Source organism: Nicotiana attenuata, chromosome 5 (genome assembly GCF_001879085.1).
Source record: "Nicotiana attenuata strain UT chromosome 5, NIATTr2, whole genome shotgun sequence".
Taxonomy (NCBI): domain Eukaryota; kingdom Viridiplantae; phylum Streptophyta; class Magnoliopsida; order Solanales; family Solanaceae; genus Nicotiana; species Nicotiana attenuata.
In genome coordinates this window covers 45,557,707-45,569,387 of record NC_031993.1, presented here as the reverse complement: position 1 = coordinate 45,569,387, position 11,681 = coordinate 45,557,707, and the positions used below count along the sequence as shown (strand labels likewise).

General features: G+C 37.7%; 1 protein-coding gene across 2 annotated transcripts; it reads left to right on the top strand.

Annotated features, from left to right (window-relative positions):
* LOC109225749 lies at positions 1,263-11,308 on the top strand. Of its 2 annotated transcripts, none has more exons than XM_019390521.1 (8): positions 1,263-1,371; positions 1,992-2,074; positions 3,960-4,033; positions 4,142-4,197; positions 9,090-9,198; positions 10,093-10,106; positions 10,694-10,795; positions 10,877-11,308. In XM_019390521.1, exons 1-8 carry the CDS (start codon positions 1,303-1,305, stop codon positions 11,015-11,017), a joined length of 648 nt encoding a protein of 215 aa, XP_019246066.1. In that variant the 5' UTR covers positions 1,263-1,302; the 3' UTR covers positions 11,018-11,308. The 2 variants fall into 2 exon arrangements, with proteins under 2 accessions (XP_019246066.1, XP_019246065.1); XM_019390520.1 differs by having other exon boundaries at positions 1,264-1,371; positions 4,142-4,233; positions 10,877-11,282.

The window sequence follows — 11,681 nt, the reverse complement described above, 5'->3', positions numbered from 1 at the left end:
CTCTGGGGACAAACTCTCTCATGAAACATATCTGAAATTGGGTCCAAGTCAGGGAAGCAGCCTCGACTGGACTGTCTATCTCATAGTTGCGCCAGCCAATCATAGCGGCTCCCCGAAGCTGAAAGCAGTGAAGGAAACCCCGCTGGACTCTACTATGCCCATAGTGCGAAGAATACGGTGGCACTCCTCTAGAAATCCCAAGGCATCGTCTGATGCTACCCACTGAATACGGGGATCATACTTCTTGAACCTCTCAAGTCTCCGCTGCTCGTCCTCTGAAGCAGCTGACCCGTCCTCAGGCTGAACTGGCACTGCAGGCGGTGCGGGAATAATCTCGGGAGCCTGCTCAACATGCACTCGCTGCTCAGGAGTGCCGACGACGGGAGTTTGTGCTCCTCTCCCGGCCTGGGATGTGGCTGCAGCAAGGGGAAGCAATCCTGCCTGAGCCAAGGTGGTGTACATACTCATGAACTGAGCCAAAGTCTCCTGAAGGGCTGGAGTAGTAGTGGCAGTAGTAGGCGTGCCAGGTGCCTGGGCTCCGGCTGGATCTGCTGGCGGTGCCTCGGCGGCAGATCGCGCAGGTGCTCTGGCTGCACCACGTGAGCGCCCTCGACCTCTACCCCGGCCCTGGCCTCTGACGGCTGCAATAGGGGGCGCGGGTGCCTGATCATCCCGAGTAGCGCGTGTCCTCACCATCTGTGAGAGAATAGAAGACAGAAGTTTAGAACTTCTGATGTCAAAATATCGCACGACAAGGAAATCAAATGAAGTGGAAATTTTCCTAACAGTTATATAGCCTCTCGTAGATAAGCACAGACGTCTCCGTACCGATCAGCGAGACTCTAATAAACCGGCCTGTGTTCCGTGACTCCTATGAACCTAGAGCTCTCATACCAACTTGTCACGACCCCAGTTCATCCTCCGTGAACATGTCGTGATGGCACCTAGTTATAGGAACTAGGTGCCATCACGACATGTTTACGGAGGGTGAACTGGGGTCGTGACAAGCATACTATCCTGGAACTCCAGTATAATATGCTGGAGTTCAAGTATACTTATGCTGGAACTCCAGCATAATATACTGGAGTATTTTTCGGGTTTTGAACAGTGTTTTCGCTCAGATTTATCTTTACATAAAAAGTGGCTAAATTTCGATTACTTTTAAAATTGGGCTATTTTTGAACGACCAGTTGTAAATCTGGCTATTTTTAAAAATCTCCGGACTGAACCCCAACCCGACCCGATAAATATAAAACCCAAATCGGACAAGAGGATTAGAAGTTAACGGCTCTCTCTTTGTCCATGGCAGCAATGAGCGCAGTGGCAATGGCAATGGCTTCACCCTCGCCCCACCTGCTTATCCACTCTCCAGTAAGGGCAACCAAAATACTCTTACTTTTCAATAGAGCTTTTATTGTTTTTTTTCATCTTCTTCTTCAAATGCATCAATTCTCTTAAAAATTTCCATACTTGTACGTATACTATTTTGTTTATATTCAACATTGTATTTGTTCTTTAAGATTCCAAATGCGCTTCAACATATTAGTATTTTTTGTTTACTGGTTACATTTTGGGCTAAATCTGCAATCGACTCGTTCATTGAGTTCTTTTCCGATTTTTTTTTGAATCACTTTAGCCTTTTTCAGATAATTTAAACCTTTTTATGTTTGTTTCCTCCAGCAGTGGACTTCTTGTGTATAGAAAGCTCACTCAGCTAAGGGGTGCTGTTTAGCAGTAAATAGATGGGCGGGGCGGGGCGGGGCGGGGCGGGGCGGGGTAGGGTAAATAGTAGGCTTTGTAACAAATAAACAACTAGGCTGAATTGCATGTGTGTTTTTCCTGAGGAAATCATTTGAATTATTACAAGTGTGTGTTTTCTCCAAAGAAAATATTACTCCTACGACTTATGATTTGTCGGCCATTATATATAGTATTCCCTTTTGAGCTGATTATTAGTGCATTATTGGCTTCTTTGTGCTTTATTTTCACAGCACAGTAGTGTCGGGGCTATCTCCAAGAATATCTTGTCCAGCCATTCTGCAATTTATCCCGCAACAGCGGTTACATATCAGGGGTAAATGACTTCCCTACCACCTTTGATTAAGTGGCTTTTCCTTTGAAGTCTTGTCTAGCACATGCTTCATTCTCCGCTTACAATTTCCTGGTTTCCTTCTTTCATAATGTTTATATATCATTGTCTAGCCTAGATAATGGAAAAGCGCTATCTTTAACAGCTCTTCCCGGTAATGGCATGAATAAGCAATTCCTTTAATTTATTAGTAAATCCATATAAAACTTAATAAGGATTTCAGCTTTATGGTGCAGGATATTGGTTTTCATATCTTTATAGACATTTATTTTTTAAGTTTTCAATTGCATCATGTACTCAAGTAAAATTGCTGTAGAAATGCAATAACATGATAATACACATGCGATAACAACTGGAATTCATTATTACGCCTTAAACTAGGAACTCTAACATTCCGCATGCTTGGTGACAAACATATAAATCTTAATATGTGCTAATCATGATAATTTAGTTCATTAGTTTAGCGAGAAATTTTTTGTGGAATTCTACTCGACAAACTTTAAGGTTGATAATTGGAAAGGTTAAGGTTTTAAGATACAAACTTAGTGTTAAAGAGTGGCTAAAATGTCTAATCGTAGTGTTGCTGTAAGAAATAGATATGCTAGAAGGAAATCAGACAGAAGAAAATGTGGCAAGGTCATAAGTTATAGAAAGAATTAACCAAGAACTGTCACTTCTTATCTTATCAACAACCATTATCTTGAACTCTAAGTTTTGCGGATTCTTTTTATCTATTTATCATATTTTTCCGATCAGCTTTCTCAGAAAGTTATCTCACCAAATAAATCAGTCAATACCTAAACTAGTTGAGGTAGGGTATTTGAATCCTTTGTCTACCGAAATATACGCAATAAATTTGACCAGCTCTGCTCCCTATCACAAAATGAACCTCTGACTTTTTAGTTGTCATCCAATTTGCTTCGGTATAACTTGGACAAATTGTGCAGCTTATAAACTCATTCTTTTTTAATTTTTCATACGTCATGCTACTGCAGAGGGGTTATGTAACAGGGAACTGATATTCAACTAAAATGGGAGAAATTACAGAACTGTAATTCTCAACTTAGGGAATATAAAGCAAAACAAAGCAAAAAACAAAAAAGGGAGGTTCCAGATTGCTAAACTTAGCTAAGAAAATTAGAAAGCAACTTCTTCCATGCCTTCTACTAGGCGGGTCCTCTGCTATATATGCTTCTCAGTACTAGGAATATCCTTATCCCTTCTCTAACGGTTTTGGCAGAGGCAATGTTCCTTTTGAATTGGGGACCACATATTGGTCCAGGTGTTTTGGCAATTGACTCTCTCTTGGACTACGCTTGGGTATAGCTGAAGTGTCCTGCTGATCTGTTACAGGTTATGATGTAGTATTTGTGAGGTGTAGTATTTCTGAGACTGTTTAAGGAAATTGACGAGACTAAAAAGTGACTCTGTGATGGATAATGCATTAAAATAGTGTGTTTATCTGAAAGTGGGAGAAAAGAAACTCGAGGATTCTCTTTTAGAAGTTGCAAGGGATGTTCCTACAATTTGTTAAATTAGGAACCTTGCTAACAAAGAAAGACACGATATCCGAACTTGTCTTATTTTCCTCCACGGTAGAATTTTGATAGCTCGTACACTGAAAAGACAACACGATGAAGACTTGGAATTCTTGATGGATAATAACCATAGAGATTAACACTTGGCCTGCTAACTGCTGTATTTCTTAAGAACCTTAGGCCTGTAGAACTTTTTAATCTCACATAAGAACTTCAGGTATCCATTCTTATTCTGGTACAGATATGGCAATTTTTCTATCTTATTTCAGTAGGATATCTCATCTCAATGACTGCATGTAGAGAGTTCACTTAATGCAAGATGGTGGTTCCAGGTTATTGAATCACTGTATCTTCTCACGAGGATGCCTAAGATCTTTGGTCAAGCCAGTATTTGCTGCTGGTTCAGGTGATTATAGTCAAGCCTCGGTTCTTTTTGTTTATGGAAAAATCTGTCTTTTTTGCAGTTGTGTCTGCAACTAGTCTATTAGAGTCATGGTCTTCTCTGTTATGACAGGCCTAGAGGCATCTGTTGCTGATGATGAGGCTTTGATAAGCGTTAAAAATGCCAAGGTAGCCGTGGAATCCCAAGATGCTGAAAAGATACATGTATTCTCGCAAAACTGCTTTCTTTTCATCAACTTTAGTTCATCTTAATTTATTATCTCATTTTGAAGCACCCTTTGTTTGTTCTCGAGAGTATATTTGAGGTGTACAGCTCATGTACTTGTTCGTACGATGGAATTGGGAACACGTTTACCTGCCTTTGATTAGCGTATAATTGGCCATTGTATAAAATATATCATAGATGAGGAAAATGTCAAAAAAGAAAAGGACACTTTATGGTATTGACACAAACAATACCTCCATTTTTTATAGTGGTCTACTTTTTCCTTAGGCCATCTCCTAAAAAAGGAAAAGGTTTTTGCCTTGCACATTAGTACCGAAAGCTACATACAACCTACTTTTACTCTTCTTGCCATTTGCTATTACTACTAATTACTAGAAATAGGGAGGTACCTTGTAGCGAGATTTTCCCTTTTTGACCTGCAGAATTTGATTTTTCATGTTTATTAAAAGAAAAATTATGGTTGTGGCTAGTGAAATATGTTCAAACTGGGACCTGGAAAAAGTATTTATTAGATTTAACATTCAAGGCATATTTCTCTGACTCAGAACATGGACAAAGATCATTGCTTCACAAGACAAACTAGTGATGCATTCTCTCTGCAGCCTTAGAGTGTATTGGTATTAACTTATATTCAATAATAATCCGATATTCTTGAGTGAACTCCAGCTCTGAGGCTTAACCTTGTGATATATAAAGGTACATGACAAACCAAAATAGGATGATAATGTAAGAGTGAATGCGCCTCTTCTCTCTTCTCCCCTTTTCCTCATCATTCGTTTACCTGTACTGTTTGGTATCCTTGTCATTTTTACAGCATGGAAAAGTTACATAGAAACAGAGCTGAAAGGTCTGAACCAAACTGCTTAAGGACCTTCTTGTTAATTATTATTTCATCATTTTAATCACAGTTAAAGCCCTCCCTGTCCCCAGCTGTCCCTTCTAACCCAATGCCGCCTAATATTTATAAGAAGCCAAAATTATATGAACGGAGCATCTTTTTTCTTGTCTGTAACAGTGAAAAAAGGTTGTTCCATAGTGGAAGTGTTTTTTATAAGAATCCTATAATGGAAGTGTCTAATCTATATTATTATAAAAGCATGAATAAAATGTTGGATTACAAAAATAACCTTTTAATATTAAGCATGATAACTCATAATAAAAGGACATAATCGGAATTCTAGACATTAGCCTTGTAATCCTATTAGTTTTAGGACATAACACTACACGTTAGGAATCCTATATGATTACCTTTAGGAATCATATTACTATAATTATTTTCGGGCATAAATATATAATACCATGTGCTGATCCATGCTGAAGCGCCCATTGTCTGGGAGTCCGAGATTATATATTTTACATGAAATTCTAGGAAATTTGCTATATAATGAGAATGAGCACCCACAAGCATAACTTGGGTCTGGGTGCTTCGGTTTTAAGAGAGAGTTAAGGTCACTCTTAGCTCTATGTCGGGCAATTCAAACTCGACCAAAGCACTTTTATTCACTATCCTTTCTTTTCCATTCTTTTGTCTTTTCCGCTTCTTATTTCTTTTCAAGAAGCATGTGAATTTATTCTGTTTTACTTCATCATCAGACAATTGATTTTGAAAGATTGAGCTCTTTTTTGGGGAAAAGGTTGATGGGGGTGGTTGGTTAATAAGTGAAATGATCATTATTTAAATGAACAATTCAGTCAAAGATTTGAAGACGAACTATATCGTCGATGTTAAAACTTCTCTTTTTTTTGGATACAAAGACATAAAATTTTGCTCATTAAAACTAATCTTGCACTGTGATTTTGATTCTTACAGTTTGCAGTTAGACTTATTCTAAACTGAAAATGCACTATTTATTTTCCTTCCTTGGGTATCATAGAATTTGTAATTTTATGATTCATAAAGAATGANAAATGTGACCAACTAGGTTCGATGTTGATTTTCAAGTGATAGACATCCCATCATCTTTGAACTTGCTACTGGGACGACCTTGGATCCACGCCGCTGGAGCTGTAGCATCAACCCTGCACCAGGCAGTGATGTTCGAGTGGAATCACCAAGAGGTGATTATTCATGGCGACGGTAGTAACCCCATATACAGTCGCCAGACCATCCCGGCAATCGGAGGAAGAAGGAAGCTAGGCGGAGAAACCTACCATCACATTGAGCGAGTCAATGCCATGTACAAGGATAAGTGGTGGAATAACAAGATCGAAAGTCTACTGAATTAGTGTGGATACGAGCCTGGCAAGGGACTTGGAAAAAACCTCCAGGGAATCGCCAGACACAACAAGCTGAAAAAACATGGTACCACTTTTGGATTGGGGTATGAATACACTTGGGAGGAGTTCAACCACTGGTCGCCACCATGGCGCAGTCCTTACAACCCATTGGAGCTTCCGATACCCCGTCTAGAGCAGACTTTTAAACCAGCCGAAGTCATTTATGGGTCAGAAGAAGAGGAAGCATTAGCAGCAATGAGGAACTTATTCTTGGAAGATGATAAGCTTAGAATCAATCCCAGCCGTCGAGGTTGTAAGATCCGACGGTTGGGAAGCTAGGATTTCAAAGTATATAATTGTCCAAACACGCCCCTACCCCCCTTCTCACCGTCTCTCAGACCCCAAACACCCAAACCCTAATTTTGCCGCCTACCACCGCAAACCGCCGCCGGAAATCGCCTCCGCCGGCGGCGATTGGCCAATAGCTCCCAAAATTACACCACTACACCGCCTCAATCTCCCCGTCACAAGTAACACTACACGTTAGGAATCCTATATGATTACCTTTAGGAATCATATTACTATAATTATTTTCGGGCATAAATATATAATACCATGTGCGGATCCATGCTGAAGCGCCCATTGTCTGGGAGTCCGAGATTATATATTTTACATGAAATTCTAGGAAATTTGCTATATAATGAGAATGAGCACCCACAAGCAAAACTTGGGTTTGGGTGCTTCGGTTTTAAGAGAGAGTTAAGGTCACTCTTAGCTCTATGTCGGGCAATTCAAACTCGACCAAAGCACTTTTATTCACTATCCAAAGCACTTTTATTCACTATCCTTTCTTTTCCATTCTTTTGTCTTTTCCGCTTCTTATTTCTTTTCAAGAAGCATGTGAATTTATTCTGTTTTACTTCATCATCAGACAATTGATTTTGAAAGATTGAGCTCTTTTTTGGGGAAAAGGTTGATGGGGGTGGTTGGTTAATAAGTGAAATGATCATTATTTAAATGAACAATTCAGTCAAAAATTTGAAGACGGACTATATCGTCGATGTTAAAACTTCTCTTTTTTTTGGATACAAAGACATAAAATTTTGCTCATTAAAAGTAATCTTGCACTGTGATTTTGATTCTTACAGTTTGCAGTTAGACTTATTCTAAACTGAAAATGCACTATTTATTTTCCTTCCTTGGGTATCATAGAATTTGTAATTTTATGATTCATAAAAGGATGAATAATTATTTTCGAAGCGAATGCACATGAANTATATTTACTGCAATGTATTTTCTTGCACAAACATTGTATATTGCACCTTCAAGGGGGATATCAAGATCGATAACAAGAGGTCTGGTTAAGGTAGACCAACCGGCGCATTAGGAGGAAACATGCACAAAAAAATATTGTCCACAAAGAAATATTCGCTAAGATACCATCACATTAAATACTTTTAAATTATAATGTCTAATTATCTAACTAACATGACAAAATTGATCATTTGTGTAAGTTTTGATGATGTCGTTTTATTTTAAATTCATGTATTATGCTAATATTTTTTTGCATTTAGATGATTGTTGTATTATTAATTAAATTATATTATTCCTTCATATAAATAAATGTTTAAATCATCACGTGCCATTATTTACGTGCAACGCACGTTCATAGATACTAGTACATTTAAAAATGCCTGTCTGATTTGTGATATATCCACTATATTCTTCACTCCATACAGTGAGAGCACACAAGGTATCAGATCACTTGACTTCTAAATTGGTTGCCTGGTATAAGGAGAAACAAGCTGTACATATTTGGATAACGAACCATAGCTCAGTAGCATTTTTCGGGAGCAACTCCCACAGACTTGATGGCTTTATCTTGATCCTGTTGGTATCCAAATGAGAATATATTATATGAATATAGCCAGTGTATCGTACCTAAACTCCTTAATTACTCCAATGCAGTGGTTAATTGTAGCTTGATTGTTACTTATAAAATAGTTATCTGTTTTACGAGAAGGAAACTGAAAACTTGTTTTGCAAGTTCTGATATATAGATTGGCCTATTAGACCGATACACTTTCATAATAGGTAATATACATACAAAAACCTAGCCAGGCATATACATCTACACCAAGTTTAATTAATTCTAAACAAATTTGCTATTTTTTTGTTTAACATATGTGGAACACAAAATTTAATTTAACATTTTAACCCATGATTAAGTGATAGCAGTTTGAGCAGAAAAATAACATGTATCATGCATTTAGCAGTTCGGTCTATACAGTGATTTGCATAAAGTAGGTGTATTCAATTTAATTTGCTTGCTTTCAATGTTGCGGTTGCCGAGGATCTTCTGAAAACAGCCTCTCTGCCTTATTAAAGGTAGGGGTAAGGTCTTGGTACACACTACCCTTCCCATACCCCACTTGTGGGATTACACTGGGTCTGTTGTTGTTGTTGTATACTTGTATATGAATATAGCCTGTAGGGATTTCTGTCAGCAATAACTAAAACCGGTATACATGTTAGTCACTCTTATGTATTGAAGATGCATATTGTTCTCCCATGTGTTTGGTGGTATTTTGCAAATTCCTTAATTTTATTTTCTTAGGTCAGAGTAGATGTGGACAAGGAGGACACAAGAATAGTTTTTGAGAAAGTTTTGGCAAATTTAGCACGTTCTGCACCACCTGTTCCAGGCTTCCGCAGGGAAAAAGGAGGTATTATTTTTATTTAATGATTTTGATCAAGAAAACATTGCTACAACATTCAATCTCCTAATGGCCGCAAATATTATCACCGAGTATTTCCTCAACCTTATCGATATTTTCTTTCCTTCTTACATCTGACTTGCTTTTGGTAGTCTATTCCATTTAATCATATAAAGTACCTAACTTGATTCGACTTTGGCATTCCAAAAGTATCCTTTATTCATGTCATGTTACTATTTGTGTTTTGTATGAGTTCTCAATTCTTCGAGGTACGTGCTGCTTGGCCCGGACACACCATCTTTAAAAAAATATAGAGTTCTCAATTCTTCTCCTGTTTGTTTCAACAGTGAACTTTGTCCTTGGCCAGGAAAATCTTTGGAAATGTCAGAAACTAGCATTTGCACTGGGTAACATGAAAGTTGGCAAGTGAGATCAGTGTGACAAGTGATGTTGTTCTCGCACAAGTCATAACCAGAAAAGACAACTAATTTTCAATGATTTTGCAAGAATGACTCCGGGGATATATCATTCACAATATTCTCTTTTCGCAGAATATGAGTTGGATAGACTTGATTAGCAAGAAATGAACATAGTGGTTTTGGGAGTGAAAACTATTCCTGTTTTGCGTAAATATGCTATTGACCGGTGCTTTTTGCGTTTTTTCTTTGAATTTTAATTCTGGGGGGCCTTGGTAGATAGAGAGTGGAGGCCGTCAAAGTTTGGTCGGGTCTTATCCTATATCTCTTTCCTATATCCCTCACTTTCGCAGTGATCACATACAACTTCAGCTAATATTCCATGTTCCGTTTTTAATATTTTGTAAATTTACAGTCGTTCAATCTCTAATGCGTGAATCTAACTTATTGACTTATTGTAATGTTGTGTGCATGGTTGCTGCTCCAGGGAAAACATCTAAGGTATGTACATTGCGGTGCTCAGCTCAATTTATCTTACCTTGTTTGATAGCACCAAGACCAGAAAAGTTTGTATATATTATTTTCTGGCATTAGCTGGAGAGTATCTAAAACAGTAGTTGTATTTTTTTTAACTTCTAAAGGATTTTTTTTCCAGACAGTAGTTGTATTTTTTTTAACTTCTAAAGGATTTTTTTTCCAGATGTTAAATATCAATATGAAACAAAGTACTATTATTTCATGTCAATTTGACTGGAAAAGAATGATTTTTCCATATAGGGGAGGGGTTAAATAAATGAGATGAATGGAGTTTTAAATGGAGAAGGATGATTTTTCAAGGATGACAAAAGACATCTTAAAATGTCCTGGAATAAGAAGTGTCCGGAAGTGTGGCTCGTTTGAAGTACTTATGCTTATTATTTTGCAGATTGGTCCTCATTATTGTGATTGTTCTTCTTGCTCTTAATCGCCTCTTTAAGAAATACGGAGAATAATATTTTTAATATGTTTTACTGGAAATGGGAAATGATATCCTAGTTCTAGTGCATTTCTCTACTTTACGCTTGACAGCTGATTGACGACTTCCACAGGTTCCTAGGGACTTTCTACTGCAGATACTTGGTGAAGATCGAGTTACCAATTTTGTAATCTGGGAAATTGTTACCTCAACCCTCGCTGATTATGTGAAGAAGGCAAGTTAATCAATATTATTTCAACCTTTATTGAATTCCAATTAGATCTTCTCTAAACTTTGAAGGTTATTAATTCTGCAGGAGAACTTGTCAGTGAAGGATAACAAGATTAGCACCACCCAAACTGCCGATGAACTTAAATCATCGTTTACTATTGGAGCTGAATTCGGATTCAATGCCACCTTAGAGCTTGAAGATGCAAAAACTGAAGCCACCACATAAACTGACAGAAGATGTGACACTTGTTTTGCGTCAATCTCATTATCTAATCTGTTAGAGTCGGTAATTCTCGAGGCCAGTAGATTGAAGATCTTCAAAGAGCTACTCTTATTAATTTGTAAAATGTGAGAAGTGATGGCTTAGGTTGCATGCATGATATATACATATGTAATGATATGGTGTAACATTTCTCTTTATGGCTTTGTTGGGTTGTCAGTTGTGGTGGCAGAAAATATCTGTCTCTAATAATGTGTGGGGCATTGGGCAACTATCAGCTTTGAATTGGAAAAGAAATCCAATAAAAGTTAGTACTAATTGCAGTCATCGATTCTCTCGAGAGATCATAATTGTCACGAGCAAAGATAAACTACTACTACTTGCTCTGTTATTCTGCCCAAGCGGAAGAGTTACGGACGTAAAACAATACTCCCTCCGGTCCAAAATAAGTGATTTTTTGGATGTTTTCACACAGATGAAGAAATCCACCTTTTAGTATTAATTAGCAATGTAATTGACCACATTAACCTTTACTATCTCACATAAACACTCCTAACACATATTCCAACACTATTTACTCCAAGGACAATGTAGGAAAAAAATAATTAATTCATTCTTGAAATCTTGAAAAATCACTTATTTTGGACCACAAGAAAAAGGCCAAAAAATC